At 38.4% G+C, this 17,891-nt stretch overlaps 1 protein-coding gene across 1 annotated transcript in view; it reads right to left on the bottom strand.

The window, feature by feature from the left end:
* LOC106923836 (fibulin-2-like) overlaps positions 1–17,630 on the bottom strand; it is a 30,537-nt gene extending 12,907 nt beyond the window's left edge. The window contains exons 1-5 of the mRNA XM_014997147.2: positions 17,309–17,630; positions 13,627–15,016; positions 5,148–5,262; positions 4,737–4,866; positions 1,042–1,222 (exon numbers count right to left, since the gene is read on the bottom strand). Coding sequence (XP_014852633.2) covers positions 1,042–1,222; positions 4,737–4,866; positions 5,148–5,262; positions 13,627–14,929 — 1,729 coding nt within the window. The 5' untranslated portion in view covers positions 14,930–15,016; positions 17,309–17,630. The remainder of the gene's footprint in view (positions 1–1,041; positions 1,223–4,736; positions 4,867–5,147; positions 5,263–13,626; positions 15,017–17,308) is intronic.
* Positions 17,631–17,891: the final 261 nt, after the last annotated feature.

The following is a 17,891-nucleotide window of genomic DNA, read 5'->3' as shown; positions in this document are numbered from 1 at the left end:
TCTGTAAGATAAAGTCTTCCTCCAGACTTTATTATCTTTATTTCACTAAAAAAATGCAAAACCCAGTCTGAGTCTATTCCTTTCTTCTCCCTTTCCAAGGCAGGATGCTTCAGATACTGTCTTTGGTTCGGGAGTTTGATGGTGCAGACCATGACAGGCTGTCCTAAACCTGCAGGAGTTTTGTGTTACTTACCACATTTTATTCAGTTCCCTGTATTTATTACTGTTGAAAGTTACTGCTTCTGTTCTGTTCAAAGATCGTACTTTCATTAAGAAAACACTAGTTTATCTCTGCATTTGGGTCTCTGCAAGCCACACACATCACCCGAGTGTCAAGGCTGTGGGGAACCTTTTCAAATGCATGTTTTCCTTCCATCTAATTGTCCAAAAACATAAATATAATGAACCAGTAAATATTATATTACAAACACAGAGAGATAGTTTTTGTATTATATTTAATATTTTACTCAATTTTTTTTTTTTTTTTTTTTTTTTTACAGAATAGAGCAAACCAATTCAAAACAATTCACATCCAATGTAAGCTCCACAGCAATAATGAGAGCAGTTTGCTCTAAAAACCTGTTGCTCTGTCTCTGATTCCTTCATAAATCAACTTGCTGCTGGGTGAGCAAAACTTTTGGCATGAATAATAAATCCAAACGATCCTCTCAGTGAAATATTCCTTATCGGCCTTGACCACAAGGCAGAAAATGTTTCACTTTGAATATGAGATGAGCCAAAATTTTCAGCTTGCTTAAGCCAACTCAATTTACAGCTGCACAACTTCCAGCAAAATGGAGCGGGTTACTGGAAAAGCGCCGCATACAAGGCCCAGCAGCCCGGGAGACGGTGCATCTCTAAGAATTACAGCACACAGGGTGAGCGAGGCTATTAGGTGCAGCGGGGTGAAAGGACTGCGCTACAGTGGTTCATTTTAACAACCATTTTAAGGATAATTCATTATTCTTCCTAGTAAGCAGGACACCGTACTTTAGGCTGCATTTAAGACTTTGCATCACCACATTTGTCAGCTTGCGTTACCTTTCACTGGGGGCAGAGTTGGGTCCAGAGCAGGCCTGTCTCTGACCGTTTGTGTCCCCTCAGCCTGCTTGCAGCAGTTTAGAAAGACGTGCCGGCAGTGGAGACCCAGGTACTGGTGAGCTTCACAGCGATGACCAGCTCTGTGGAACTGCAGCCCGAGAAAGCAGCAGCTGCAGCACTCCTGAAGTTCACACAGACCAGGCTTTAATCACACAGTGTTCAGAGGTTGTTTTTTTTTTTTTTTTTAAGTTATTTACACAAATAAATCATAGACATATTTCATCTAATACATTAAGACTTGTGGTCCATATTGTATGCTAGATTAGAAAACCTTCTTTTAATGACACAATAGCCAGGCTGGATCTCTTTTTTGGACTTCTGTGACTGGCTGCTCAAACTTCTGAACAGACCACAAACACACGCAGTCATGTTTATAAAATGTTGCATCCAAGCACCACATTTTTAATGACATGTTTATCATGGCGATCATTAAATTCTGGGCAGCAAGTGGTCGGCCACAAAGGGACCAGCTTTCTGTCATCGTTTGCCAAACCGTGTTTATTGTGACTGTAGTTTTTCATCATGAATTTCCTGTTTCCCCCTAAATACGTTTTGAACCGTCTAAGTGTATTCCAGGGTTTTGCCTTTACACCTCGCAATTGACATTTATAAATATTGCTCTGTTAATATTTTATTTCAGGGGCCCTGGTTTTATTAAACTCCTTATTATAAATTCTGTGAAACTGCCCGCCTGCCTACAGATAAATCTGACTGCACCATTCTGCATTTGGATTCTCCATTTTTCTTTTTGAATCAGAAAACATCTAATACCCTAAAACCTATTTGCCCTTGGGATGTTAATGACAACAAAACTGAACTGAACAGCAATATTTGATTATTGAGACTTAAATTTCCTGGACATGGTGAGTTACCGACAGATTCTGTTTTTAGAAGCATGAAAACATGTTGGTTCCCAAAGCTTTGTGTTGATAATAACTGATTTCAATCTGTCTGTGTCTCTAAATTTACTTTATAGCTGATGCAGCATTCATTTGACCCAGCTCCTCTGTGTTAACCACACCTCTCCATCATTTAGCTTCATTAGGAATCTTCCTTTGCTCCTGCTGTGGCAAAGTGTTTCCTGATGTGTTCATTTTAATGGTTGTTAATTGCTCAGTTCTTTTTGAAGATGCCCCCCCCCCAGGCTAAAAAGGCAATATGCATAACGTGACATTTATGGTTACCTGGGGATCATTTCTTGATTACGTATCTTCCCCCAATATGTAGTTGCCATTCTGCATCCAATTCAACCAAAAATTGAAATGAATGTGCGGTGCTTTGCAGTTGCTGTGCAGCAAACAGGCCCGGAGTGTTTCTGCATGTAGTTTGCATGATTTGTTTATCACAAAATGTTCCAATGAAGTGCTGGAAGTTTGGGATTACAATGCGGGAAAAATGTGTATTTAAGTTTTTCTTACATGTAAAAAAAAAGCTGTAAATTTCCCCTTTTCCACAATTTCATTATTTATGATACATACACAGACAATAAACTGTTGAGAAGAATATTGTGTCTATCGTCAAATTTCTGGCAAAGAGAAGACTGGCTTTTACAGACCCCCGCAACGATGTTTTTGGCAGGACTGATAACTGGAATCAGGTATATTCTGGAGTCAGTCAGTAGTTTGATTCTTTATGGAAATGCAGGTGCATGGAACACCTTCATATCTATCTTCCAAAATATGTGAGGAGTTTATTTAGAAGACTCGTATTCAAGTGAAGTAAAAATGTCAAAACACTTCCGAGTCGGTGCCAGATGTGGTACATGTTGATCAGCTTCTGTTTATCCTATGTGTCACCTGGAAGACACTCTCAGGATCACTTTGTGAAGTCTCTACTAATTGAAAGTCATACAAAGTAAGCTCTACGTCTGTACTCAAGGTTTTGGAAGAGATTATGATTGACACTGCAAACTGCACAGGAGGCAATGGTATGATAATGCTGCCAACATGCCTGGAGTATAAGAAATGCATAAACAAAATCAACCTCCTAAACATGTTTGCTGCACACACTGTGAGTTTGGTTGGAGTTGTTGTTGACTGATGTTTTGAGACACTGATTTATTTATTTATTTATTTATTTATTTTCCAGTTTGTGTGCAACCTATTTAACTTCTGCTCCAACTCGACACCAAGGTGGTAGGTGGTGACAGATGAACTGCAGCCGTTTGAAAACAAGCACAGTGAAACCCTGGAGCCTCTTTGCAACACTAGATGGTCTGCACATGCAGATGTCACACTTAGCTATGTAAACATTCAAAAATTGTTAGAGGATGTTGTAAATGACACTAATCAAAATGTGGCAACCAGAAATGAAGCAAGATCGCATAACGAAAAAAAAATGGGCAGGCTTGAAACAGCCTTCATGTGAACGCTGTGGCGTTGCATTCTCTAGGGCTTTGAAAAAGAAAGCGTTGCCTTGCAAGGCTGCCGAACTGGACCTGGGTAAAGCTGTGGATTTGGTGGGATCCTTGTGGGACTGAGAGATCAGCTTAATAAGTTTGAGTCTCAAGCCAAGTGGCTGTCTCCAACAGTTTCACAAGTTTACAGAGTTATCACTCACAGACCAAAAACACACAAAAGCATTTTTGGGAAAAAGCACCACCTGAGATTTTGAATTATCACCTCACCAGTGTTTTTTTTTTTTTTGTTTGTTTGTTTTTTTTTGGTGGTTGTTGAAAGAAACTGATCACAGGTACACTGCACATGATGATCTCAGGAACACATTTGACTTCCTGAACAAGTTCTCTAATGTCACAGTATTAGAGCTAAGAAACAAAACCATTAATCTCCACTTTAAATATTCAGCTGACATGGAGCTGGAGTTTGGGGAACCGACTGTCCAATGTATTCATGGTAAAGGCATCGCATTTATTAAGGCTTTACCTGACATTCCCTGTCCAAAAGACAAGTGATGAGTGATCATCCTCTAAGCTTAAAATAGTTAAAAATAGACGCAGATCTGGAACAGGAAAACCTGAGTCATTTGACTCTGGCACTGGACTTCAGAGATCTTGTCAAAAACTTTACTGTGAAACAAGTCCAGAAAAGTAGGCATCTTTTCAAGGTTTGTTGAGTCATTACTGAAAAAGTTTGGTATTGTTGGTTAGAATACTTTCAAAGCTGTAGTGTTGCCTGATCTCTCATTTCTAGGAACATTATTGATTTGTAGGCATGTTCTGTTCATGTTCTGAAGGACTTGACATTTATTTTCTTTGCAAAGTAGTAAAAAAACTGAGCTTAAGTTTTGATACATTTACTTCCACTAGTAAAGGAGTAATAAATGCTGTGTTAGTGCTTGTTCATGCCGCTTAATAAAAGTATGTCCATTCAAGGACTGTATTTTATGATGCAGAGAACATATTCTGATTTGAAACCCTAATTTATAATTTTGCATTACCAGAAACCATTTTAGGGTAATTTGTAGTTTTTGACAAACAGCTTAATAAATATGGCATTGATAAGCTGAATAGTATGAGGTGATGAGGTACATCAAGAGTGGGTTCGGGAATGTTGATAATTACATTGAACATACTACTGACACAGAGGTTATAATTACATACTTTATTACTTTAGGGAAGTCCGTTATTATGGGATTTGTTGAGACTTTTACCCTGGTACCTGCTCCTGGATACTTGCCTTGTAGGAATCCGTCCCACATTTACTGCTGGCGTCCTCTCTACAGAAGCTTCCTCCTCTGGCCGCCTCAATTCCCGCCAAGCACTGGCGTTCTTTCAGAGAGCCGAGACAGCACTGCTGTTGGGCGGTCCTGACAGAGAGAGGGTGCACATGAAAAACGACTGCGGCCGTTGCTAGACTGCAACCGTGGCCATCCGGGGGCAGAAACTGTCCTCACGAGCTGAATGAGTTGTGGCTTCGAGTTTCCAGAAGTTTAATTATGAGGAGCTTGAAAGCCAGCTAAATAATAAAAGCAAAACTAAATTTGAAACGACTGGTGTAGTAATGCAATACGTCTGTAAGGCACATTTTTTTCCCGTTATATCACCTTGTTTCCAGGTTCAGTGCTTCTACGTTACATAATGAGCTCACCAGCAAATGGTGCGCCTATCATCTGTGGGTGGCTTCATGTTGCTGCAGTGGCCATTAGCCGAAGCCCATTTCTCCCCGGTCTCACAGCAGGTCTTCACCAGCTCTTTGACAGACACTGTAAATGAAACACAAACAGCTTCATTTAAGTCTTTCAGTGCACCGAGTGATCAGTGTGCATGGTCCCTTTTAAAATTCTTGTCAGTTTGTCCCGTATGTTGCTGAGCAAAAGGCAATTTTCCACTCTGGTGGACAAAAAGATTTATTCTATTCTAGTATATCCAATTAGGGGAGAGAAATTTGTTTACACTGTGAAGTTAAAGTTTACCATCTTAAGTCTCAGTGCGTGAGAAGCTGCAAAATTTGATTAGTGATATTATCAATATGACCGCATCTAATGTGTTCTGCAATGTTGTTACATAGAGATGTTCTTATTTGGAAGACTGAACAAAGAGAACTCCAAGTGTAGCGTGTGTGTTTTTTTTTTTTCTTCTGCACATTATTTCAAAGCAATGCACAGATCAAAACCTTTATCATCCAACTTCTCGGGTAAAATGCACAAATATGTTGTCATTTGATACCAGGGGATTTAAGGATTTAGTCTCTGTGCGACTATGTGACACACAACCAATGTCACTCAAATCCACAAAAAAAAAAAAAGGTATGTCTGTTGGATTTGTTCACATGGTGGCAATAAATTATTTACCAAACAGCATTTCATTTCAGATGAAATGTTTCTCTTCAAATCCCAGTGAAAGGAGAGAACACAAACCTTAAATTCAAGGCAGTCTGCTGGTGTTGGAGGTAATTTCTCTGGAGTTGAGAATGAGCCAATGAATAGCCCAACCAACTGTGCTGTTGGGAATTATGCTGCAAAACTAAAAGAAAAAGGGAAAAAAGGCAGCTTTCTGACTCTCTTAAGGCTTTAATTGGACTCATAGGCTGTTCTGATGGTCTGTTGCAAAACAAGTTTCAAACGAGGGCACAGGTGACAGGGTAATATATACTGACTGTGAAAGATCTGCAAAACGCTTTAAACAAATTAATCTTCCATACTTTACCGCTTAAGTAATCTATCAATTCCTGTTTCCCTGAAGCACAAATGGGATGTGTCACATGGCCCCATTTCTCTTAAGCAATCTCCAAAATGAGAGAGAGAACATGGAAAATGTGTGGCGACCTTTTAAAGTCAGGTAATGCCTAAAATATATAACTACTTCCTTGAATCGGATTGTGTCTACACAGGATTAATTACAAAGTTTAAAACATTTGGAAATGTGAGAGAGGATCTATAATGATGCGGGCTTTTTGTCCCTTTGGGAATATAAAAAAAGAATTTAAAAAAAAATCTTGATAATGGGAAGTTATTATGCCGTTTAAAAGGGTAATGATCTAAAATACAGCCTAGAGCTCCGTTACATCCACTGATTTCTAGAAACTGACTATAGAGAGCTTTTTTCTTCTGTTCTGTTTGATTGTAGGTGTGCTGGGAAACCTTGATGCACAGCTGAAACCATTAACTCCTTCTCAGTGGACCGCCACTGGTATTAAGGTGGTGGCAATAAACTGTTCGACAACCACCAGTAAAATCAAAGAAGAAAAAAATCGAAGAAGTTGACTGCAGAAAAGTTTCAGTCATCCAGTGTCACACCCGTTGCCGACTTAACCAGGGAGATTAGGCATTGTTCTTTTGGTGTTTTTATAAATAAGAAGTATCATTTTCAGTCAGGATGGGTTTTTCTTCTTCTTCTTCTTCTTGTTCTTTTGGCCTTAGAGACCCTACAGTGTATTGCTTTTTAAGTTATGTGTGAAATCCTGACCTGAAAGTTAAATCACTTTTATGCTGAGCTAGTTTTTGTTCAGACGTTTTAGGTTGTTGGTTGCTGGATTTATTTTATGCATTCTGTTACATCTCCTAGACGTTCATTTGAAAAGTTGTAAAAAGCACAGAAAAACTTTTAGGGTAAACTAAGGTGAGTATAAGAGAAGATCCAGGTTTACTACATACAACTATATAGATAGTGTACATTTTTAAAGGTTAGAACTTCATTGAATTTATGTATTCAAATTAAAGATTTGCTTATACAAATGCTGCAAGAAATTGAAGACAATGTGCGTCAATAACTCAGGATACAGTTGGACTGACTCAAGCATCAGTTTAGTGTGTGTTTTTTTTTTCTCATCTACTTCCTTTGACTGAAATTGTCTCTTTGTAAAGCAACAAAATCAGACCAAAGCAATTCCACAGACCAGTGCAAGTGACTGGTGCAATGTGCTTAATTTAAAGACTCAGAAAGGAGAAAATGTAAACCTGGTGGGCCACCGCGGCTCTTTGATACACAACTACAGCGTCTGAGGAAGCGGCGCAGTTAAACAAGTCCCTTTGAACCTGTGTGGAAGTATATTTATTAAAAGACAGCAAACATAATCATTTGCCATCATTCTTCTGCTTCCTTTTCATTTTCTCCTGAAGGAGTCGGCGAACATAACACACATTTTCCCCAGGTGTTCACACTGAATGGGGCATGAGGTTCCAATATATGTCAGATGTTTTTGAAGGATTATGCTTCCACAGAACAGCAACTGTGAAAGAAAAACTTTTTCAACCGCACTATGACAAATCTTTCAGCTGCTCTTTCTCCTTGACAGCACTTATAATTATACCTGAATCCAGCTGTGCAACAATTAAACACTGATTTATTGTGCTTCAACAAAAGAGATACCGAATTACAGTATGCTCTTAACATGTCTTTTATCTGTTCTGTAGCCTTCCATTAGCTCTTCATTAGACTGACAAGAACACCAGATGCTTTTCTTTGTTCATGTCAGTCCCAAACTGGTGAGATCATTCGCATCGAAAATGTTGAACAATCAAAAATAAACAACTCAAAGAATGTCCATTTAGCATATATCAAAGGTATATCTAAAAAAAAAATTAAATTCTTAAAATGTTAAGTATTTCGTCACTTGTTTCACAAAGGGAATTCTTTATATATGGAATCATAACACAAAGTGAAATATTTCAAGCTTTTATTTCTTGTTATTTTGTGATGATTTATAGATCACAGATAGTAAAAATAAATAAATAAATACAAAAATTCTGTGTCTCAGATTTAGACCACTAAAAAAGTGAAATATTGGAAACTCATTATGTCACACCCTAATCAGCTAATTAACTCAAAACACCTGCGATGGTTGCCTGAGCCTATGCATGTCCAGATGTCCAGAAGACAGTCATCCGGAGGGGAAGCAGTCATGGATGTTAACAGAGTACTGTATCCAAGCATATTCATAGACAGTTGAGTGCAAGGAAAAATGTGGTAGGAAAAGATGCACCAGCAACAGGGAGAACCGCAACCTTGAGAGGATTATCAAGCAAAATCCATTCAAGAATTTGGGGAACTTCACAAGGAGTGGACTGAGGAAACAGTCCCATCTCAAACTCACTACACGGATAAATCCTAAATGGGCTACTAGCATTTTACCTGAATTAAAGAGAAGAAGAACTGGACTGTTGCTCAGTGGACACTTTTTGCAAAGTTGATCTTAGGAACAAAAGTGATTATTGCATTCTTTTTCTTTTTCATCACTTTAACTAATTAAAAATATATTTTTTCTGTTTACACCCTTGCAGAGTGCCCAGCTTTAAGTCAGTGTTGTTACAAAGAGACTGACTCAGTGACTCAAAAATATTATTTTGTCATGGAAACGATGACTTATGGCTCTAAAATCAATTTTTCCTTCAAACCCACAGCATCAAAATACTCACTTGTCAAGGCTTATCATTCATAGTATGTTAATTTTTTTCTGAACCGCTTGCTCTAGTTTCCAAAGGACGCTGCACGTTTCCAGGACACACCCAAACCAAGATCAATATTTAGCGTTGTAACATCTGCTTCCTCTGCATGCCTCCATCAAAAGCATTTTCCACTCTCGTAAATTGAGCACTGGTTCTCGCTGTTTTATTACGCCATTTATATTTCGGCAGCTGTTTGTAAGCCAGAATACAGGAAACCTGCTCGATTATTGCCAAAGGAAATCCATCCAACTCTTGATTTTAGAGTAGACCAGTATATAAATAAACATGTCTATCCTAAACGAGAAGGTTTCAACTTCAAAAAGCTATTTTTCACATAAGAAATTATTGCATCAGATTAGGGTGAATTAAACAACTTTATGTGAAAGAGTTTGGCTGCTGTAAATGTGGTCAGGAAAACTGGACGCTCAGATTGCATGTCCTCAAACATCTAGCAAAATAAAAGTGTTTTTCATTAGAAGTAGGCATTTATCGTATTGTGATAAATTTCCTGTCATGACAAAAAGTTTTGATGTATGCATACAACTGGTGTCCTACAGTCAGATGCATATTAAAAATAGTTATGTTTTTCAATAGCATTATCAGCTATATATATAAGCCATATAGTAAATGTAAAAAAGAAGTAAAAAAAAACTTTCCTATCATCCTTTTCATCATTATCATAGTAGTACCACAAAATATTGTGATAAAAAGTTTAAGTCATACCTATTTTCCATATGTATAAATGCAGATAAGTTCAAGACGCAGACTGGGCTCTCGTTTAATGCGGCTGTCTTTTATGGCCAATTTTCTTCACATGGAGCAGTGTGTGTGCTTTAATTTAAAAACACCAGGAAAATGTGCATTGGGAAAAGAACCACGTTGAGGACGAGAGACACTTCTAAAATTACTGCAAATGACCTGGAAGGCACCCCAGATAAACCAGCTATCATCTTCAAACCAAATCTGAAAGCAGTCGAAACGACCTCTTCCACAGCCGGTTCTGGAATTCACCCCACTCTTTCATCATAAAGAAAATTATACATCGACTCGGCCCGCTGCCGCACGCAGCATGTCGTGACAGTTTTGCTGATCAAAACAAGCGCCTCCTCAGTTTGTTTCAACTCGACCTAGACGATCTTTAATGTGTTACTGATGCATTTTATCCATTTCCCCTTCTCCCCCAAGTCCGAAACAATTCTAAGTTGAGATCAGCATAATAGGTTGTGTTCCATAATGTCTGGAAAGGGGTGGATGTGTGCTTCAGATGAGGTTATTATTACTAAGAAGATTAGGAAAGCAGCGGTCTCATGGGAGATGGGCAATCATGGACTCGATAGGGAACAGGGAGTATAACCTGGCAATCAACCGATAACAGAGATATCATTCATCACATGGGAATTATGCCGCTCTCAGGTAAAACCCCCACCACAAAGAAATCCTAACCCAGATGAGTTTAGCATTAGAACTCCTAAACAATCTCCCTTTTTGTACACAAACTGCGAAGCAGCGCATGAGTTTTAGTTATAGACTAAACAAAACTATGATTCTAACTTGCACTGTGCCCCACGGGAAAAGAAGCCCACTCCTGTTTGGAATAAAATGCCATGCGCTTGTTATTTGTACTTTCTCTTTTCCTGTCCAAATAACTTTGGCATCCTGTGCTAATAGCAGTGATAACATGCATTACCCAAGGCCTTTATCAGTGGGGATTTTCCCGTTTGTGTTTTGACATGTCACCATACTGGAAATCTGACTTCAGTGTAGTGCAGTGAAGCCTACATGTTAATTGCTGACCAGCACATTTCAAATCTGGGAAAAAAAAAAAAAAAATACCTTGAAATTTAGGTCAAACTCTCTGTGAAACTATAATTTCTTTATATGAATAGATTAAGTTAATCCAAGAGGATTTAAGGACAATGTGGGAAACCTTTGATGACAACTGTATAACAGAAAAAAAGAGTGTTAATAAATCTATACTTTATGGGCTCACGTGCATTTCTGTGCAATGGAAAGCTTTTAGTTACCTTTAACAATGTCCTATGCATACTATGCATATATATAGGTGAAAGGTGTTGAAAAAACATAACTATCTTGACAGGTCTCAATGTAAATTATAGCTCTGTAGAGTATTTGTACTGTGTACTTACTGTCAAGGTGGAACAAGACAGCTTAGACAGACAGAACATTGTTATACCATAAAATGTGGTAAATGTAACAAGTATTATACATGATGTCATTATTTGACACCATCACACAAAGTTACAGCTACAACAGATACAGAATTTGATACCATTATTCTTGCCCCTTAAAGTGTTTTTACATTTATCGCATTACAACTACTCTGCTAAAAACCAGTCTCTTGTTCTACGCTTTGCTTCTTACTGAGGTTCTGGACCCTTAGCTATTGGGATAGATTGTTTGCTGGAGGAATGGAGTCTGTCAAGGTTTTACATTTTGCCCAGTTGCTAACATTTGGCCGTGACATACGTATTGCATCAGTTCAATGCTAAGAAGCTTACCGGAAGTTGGCTGCACTGTAAACAACCATTCCCCACCGTGAAGAGAGAGGTGCCAAGCCGAAGGAGACACCTGCTAATGTTGATTCAATATTTGGAAATGTGACCAGCATGGACTGTATGACTTATTCCACTTCTTCTGCTGCCATTGCTAAAACTAAAATCACATATAGGCAGACTACAATTCTAAAGCCATGCCAAACATATACGTCATCGTTCACATCTTTTCCTTCGGCTCACTTATTGGCCCGGTTGAAATTTTGCCATAGAAATCGAGTTCAATGGGAGAAATCCCTGAAGGAGCACATAAAGGAGATGAGAATCAAGTAGAATTGCGTAGCATTAATCAAAAAATAACCAAAAGGATCATGGGAACTCTAAAAGAACTGCAGAAATCTACGGCTCAGGTGGATGAATCAGCTGACATGAAAATGTTTGTCATGCACTACCAAAATCTAGCATTTATGGAAAAGTGGCAAAAAAAATCTGAAAGAAGTTCCTTTTGTACTTTAATATAAAATGCACATCACATTTTATAGATTCACATTTTGAAAAATGTGTACTATGTATTTTGGATTTATAGCAGGACTCCACAAATTAAATGGCTTCTAAAATCAAAGTTACTCAAGATACGTTTTGCAGTGTCAGAATCACTCAGGCACTCTTTTTCAGATTTTTAACTGTAACAAAATTTAAAACCATATGGCCTTTTCCTTCCTTTTGTGCTACTTGGGATACTCCATAACATATCACCCCAATTAACCTTTGTCATTGTAACAAGACAACAGGTGTAAACTGCTTAAAAGGAATGAATACGTTTCTAAGATACTGTAAAAGCACTCTATGATTAAACATCTTTAGAGCCACATTTTTTACAACCAGTCACTTTAAATTACCTGCTTTTGTAAAACTGGACTATTCCAACACATTTTCTTTTTAACGAGATATTTTTCACCACCCTTTTCAGAGTGCGACATCAGTTGATTAAGGTTGGTGGCAATTCGTTCTAGTATTGGCTGAGGTTTTTACTTTAATTGGGCCGGTGCAACACCTCGATCCTTTCTTAGAAAGTCTGTTGAGCTTTTTCTTTTACTTTTCAAGGAATGTATTCCTCTTGCATTAATCTTTTGGCCAACATTCAGCTGTCAGGACGGTTGGCACACATTTGGCTGACTGTGTGACAACAAGCTATTCAGATTCTGTGGAAGCAGATCCAGCCCAACTCACCAGATCTCTATGACTGTATGTATCAGCTGGTACTCTGCTGCACATGCCAAAATGCATTTTGGACAAGTTTCACCATTTCCATGGCCAAGTTCATCACACAACTTGGACGATTAGCAAACTTCTTTAATTCTTTTCCATAGTAATATTTTCAATCGTCTTTTAAGGTTTTGGGAAATTACCTCATAGCCTTTTCAATTGATGAGCTGCAGCACTAAAACCAATTCTGGTGTTTCTCCTAACTGATATTGCTTTAATGAAACACCTAAACATCCAGACCAGTAAACTGACAGAGAGCTGAGTTAAATGCAAAGTGTGATTCTCAGTATATTCTCCTTCATGCTGCAGAGGAGCATGATGTTTCAAAAAAAATGTGTGGAGTTGAATTTTGATGTGTTAAATATACACACATGCACACAACAGACTTTTCTCTATGTTATATTGTTATTTTATATTTTTTTCAAAAAGGTATCCCTTATCTTTTGCACACCCTGGCACTTATTTTATCATCAGTTTTCATAATAAGGATAATAATCTCAAGAACAACTTAAGCATAATAACACTATCAGTGAAGAAATGTACTGGAAATAACACTCCCATCAGTTTCTTTGAAAAAAAAAAAAAAAAACACGATAACATAAAAATAAAAGCTTAATATTACTTGCTATTTACAAGCCTTTGGAGACAGGTTTTTCTGTTTCAAGATGTTCTAAATATTATCCTTTGAGAGGACAATATATCAATACCAACTTAGTATTGCTATAAAAATCAGTTTAAATTAAGTACAGTACTGCTTCCTGTCTATCAATGCACTGCAATCTCAGCCTTCTTTATTTTATTAATGGAATCATGTAAATGAAAGGTTTTCTATAAATACAGCTATATACATATAAAGCAGTACTAATGCATATTTACTAAAATGAATATAACGGGTCAGAGTTACCTTCTGTGTCTTCCTCCACATCCTGTGAGTGGTAGTTGTCGAGGGTGTGAGATTGTCTTTGAGGCTCTTCTCTCATCCTAACTGGAGCTCTGCTGGTGGGACTAAACTGAACTGTGGGGTAGAGACTGTGTTCTTGTTTGCTAAACTGGGAGTTGTGCTCCATTGATGCTTTTGCCTCTTTAGACAAAAGCATCAAAGCATCTATTCTGCCAGCCCGGCTGGCAGAATAGGTTTCACCATGATGTCTAGTGTGGCCTCGACGACTGGGTTTCTGTTCACCAAAGGGTCCTTTATTTCTGTGTGTGTTATGTCTCATGGGTCTTTCTTCAGTTTCCTGCTTTGACCTCTGGTTGTCTGTGGAAACTACCTGAGTGGCCGTACTTGTTGTCGATGGGAGTGAATTGCTTTGAGATCCTGTCGTGGTTGAATCCAAGACTCGCATCGGGTCTTTCTCACTGCTCCTCACTGGGCTTCGAGGTTTTTCAGCCAGGTCATTTCCTCTGACATCATGAGACGTGAAGGTTGCAGAGCTTGACTCTGGGTGAGTTGAAGGAACTGTAGCAGCACCCTGCGACTTGGCCAGATTTTGAATAGTGGAAGACGTCGGTTCTGCCAGTATATAGTCATAGTCTTCTAAGCCAAAACTGGGTGGGTCCTTCTTATAAAGTGGGAGAGCGTTTGCCAGCCCAACCTTGGAAAATAAGCTTGTTGATTGAGTGTCATGACCTCTGCTAATGTCTCTCAGGTGGCTGTTATTTTCAGTAGTTGTTGCCCACGTGGGGTTATTAACACCACGGAGGTCACAGCCTGGGACTGGGGAGCATGTTAACATGCCCCCTCCATCTGGACAGTGGCAAACCTGGCACTTGTCTAACTCAAAGGAGTGTCCTGCCTCATACGTCTTGCTGCCATGGGCACAGCCGACACGCCCACATACTGGACACCCATCTGCAGGTTGTAAAACATCAATGCAGTTGGGGGAAATTTCAGGACACACAATGTAAAGGCAGCTTATGTTCCCTCCTCCCTGGGGACACAGGCATTTGGTGCTTCCAAAATCCACAAAATAGGATTCCCCTTCCGGTATCTTCCCGTCTTTGAAGCCTTTTTGATTGCAGTCGTAGTACTGGTACCCCTCGCAGGTGCAACCTCTTTGTGTACATTTGGGACAACAGGCACCATCCTCTAAAACTGATTCGATGCAGTTCTGCAGGATAGGACAGGTCACGCCTGTGCAGTCTTTCTGGCTTAGAGCGACATCCACAGACATTATCAACAAATAAATATATAACCTTGTTTGCATTTTGCTTAAAAATGACAAAAAGTGTCTGCAAATGTCTTTTCAAGGCAGACTTTTCCTTGGATGGAAAAGAATGTGGCGTCTTGAAGCCTGTGAAAAACAAACAGTGATAAATGATTTCATAACTGTACAAATATCATTTTTAAAATGGCTGGATACAAATTTTTGCCCCATTATTGTACAGGAACTGTTGGTAATGCTGATATTAATTCAACGTAAAATTCTGTCTGCTTTGATTTGATCAGCAGCCAAATGCACACTTTCCATCCCTACTGTTTTGACACCCCGGGGAGGAAGGCTGTGTTTTATATTTAACTGCTCATGGAAATTTGGCTGGTGGTATAGTTTACCCAAGGAAAAAGTACAGTAATGACCCGACAAGCACTTTGAATTGCCTTGTTGCTGAAAATGTGCTATATAAATAAAATTACCTTACCAACAAGAATGTCAAATGGATGATAAATGACAAAATCTCTCCATCGTACTCTCCGTCATAAAAATACAGTATTTAATATTTTGTAATGGGAATAAATAACCCGGCTTCATACAGCTGTGTTAAAAACTGAAATGTAATAGCTTCTGACAAATATATTGAGAATGTTGTTTTCAGTTAACAGTGAACAGTATTGACAATTGTTATTGACACCTTTGGAAACAATGTGTAAAAAGTTATGTTAACAGATTTTCTTTATAATAAACTGGAAGTGTTCAAATAAATGTATATTTTGCTCTGAAATCCAGAAAATCTAGCCTTCGATTTCAGCAGTTGTATGCTGCTGAATGGATTGGACATGCAGAAAAATCCAACAATAAGAAACAATAAGAAAACTGAAGTAATTCTGCAGAAGTAAATTGTTTTTTTTTTCTTGAAATTGCATTTCAAAAGTGTATTAAAGCCTACAGAAAAGTAAACACAGGCCCACAGTACTACAGCTCCTACACTTTACTTAACAGAGATGATTATGTTCTTTTCCACACATTCACTCCAGACCCAGCTGAAGGAGTTGTTGCTCAAAATATGAGTTAACATCCCAGCAGTGTCTAGCAAACTACACGTTTTCTTTTGTAATCATGGGACATAAAAGAGTTTTGCCTTACATTCCTCAAAATCTAAGAGTTGGCATTTAGAGCTCATTTAATTGTTGCTATAGATACTTGATGACTCCAAGAAGCTATTCTCTGCTGCTGTTTCCTATGGGCGAGCTCTATCATTTTCTACATGAGAAATGCTCTAGTTACATTTATTTTATAGGAGTTACTATTGGAGCTATTAACATTGCACCAGCAATTTTGTTCTTAATATGAAATACAGAAATATGATCATTTCAGAGGGAGATTATTTTACTGTAATAGAAATCATCTTCCACTTTTTGGATTTTTGCACAACTTTACCAGCGGTTCAATAAAATGCAACTGAAGAAGCACATCAGACCAAATTTCTACATTAAATTAATTTCTGTAACTGTACAATAGCTATAAATGCAGTTGATCAGTTTTGCACATAAGCAGAAAAATAAAAGCAACACAAACTTCTGGTAATTTGTTGTGTTATGTGAAGAACAGTTCTTGTACGTCAGTTAATATTAAATCAAAAAGCAATTTTTCAAATGACTTCAAATTTAAATATGCCATAAATATATTTGGAAGTCATTGAATTAAAGTGCATAAACACATCTATTCTTAGATATTTTGCCACACAACTGTATAAAATGCACTGCAGCATTCATTTAAGGAATCAATGACTTCTTTGTGCAGAAGGTACAAAATCATTTTACCAGATCCTCTTGCCCTAAGCCTCTACTCCAACAGTACTGACCTCAGCTTTAAAAACAAAGTCCAACCGCTAACCGTGTGGCTGCAATGATCTAAATGAGTGACAGAAAACATGCCAGAGCAAAAGGACACATGAGGAAATCTAGTTTCAGCATTTAACTCATAGAGAATCTAAAAGTGTCTTTTTGTGCTAGAACCAAAGGGGAGGGGGGGGGGAACATTTTGGGTTGCTGATGTTCAAGAAAGAAATTCAAACAGGCTGCAAAAAATCCTGACATACATAAACACAAAACACAGTTTCAGCGCAATCCATACAGTACACGCTAAAAGGTCCATGCTCATATATGTGACAGCTTATGAAAAGGGAACTTTTTCTCTCCTTTGCACGTGAAACACACTGCAGTTAATTTCAGTTTCCAAGCTTAGAGGTGGTTTCAATATATGGAGACCAGATGACATCAATTCACTCAGACTGCTCCGGCACTCTCATTATCCATGAATTAGCGCACCCGTTAAAACCAAGCAACTCTATCCCCTCGTTATATGGACATCAAAATACTGACTGTTTGATGCGCTTTGACATTCATAGTTCTTATATTCGTTGCTTACCTCGCCTCTCTGATCCTTCGGTGCAGCGGTGCTTCTGAGTTAAACCTGTGCGTAAAGTTTATGTCCCAAATCTGACTCCGGAGGCTGGGAGCGCCTCTCCTCTCGTGGAGGGCGGGGCGAAGGACAATTTAGAGAAACATTCTTAACTTTTTTTTTTTCTCTCTGCCTCTCTTTGTAGGCTCAGAAGTTTTTCCAAGACGCAACAAATGACTCCACGAAGGTGTGTCAGTGAAAAATTGGGAACGTATCCTCAGTTTGATTCACAGGTTTATTGTTACCTTATCTGTGAGAAGATGGCGCGAATCCAACAACCATATCAATTTATAGTCGTTTCATTGCATGTTGAATAGCCTATAACGAAACAAGGCGGTCTTTCTCTGGGATCATATGTGGGAAAATTATTAAATTGAAAGAGCAATTTAACTTTATAAAGAAAACGTTTGTTTTTTATTTTAAAAAAAAGAGAAAAAAATAATGAAGCATTTATTCTGTTTATGGATGCTGAATTCACTGTGGACATTGAGAAACGCCAGTTTGATGGAACTATAGGGAGGTCTTATCCAGTGCAGACTGACCTCTCAGA

The sequence above is a fragment of the Poecilia mexicana genome, unplaced genomic scaffold, assembly GCF_051168715.1.
Source record: "Poecilia mexicana isolate PSO_F unplaced genomic scaffold, ASM5116871v1 scaffold_7, whole genome shotgun sequence".
Classification (NCBI taxonomy): Eukaryota; Metazoa; Chordata; class Actinopteri; order Cyprinodontiformes; family Poeciliidae; genus Poecilia; species Poecilia mexicana.
The sequence above is the reverse complement of the archived record's forward strand: the minus strand, read 5'-3'. Positions and strand labels throughout refer to the sequence as shown.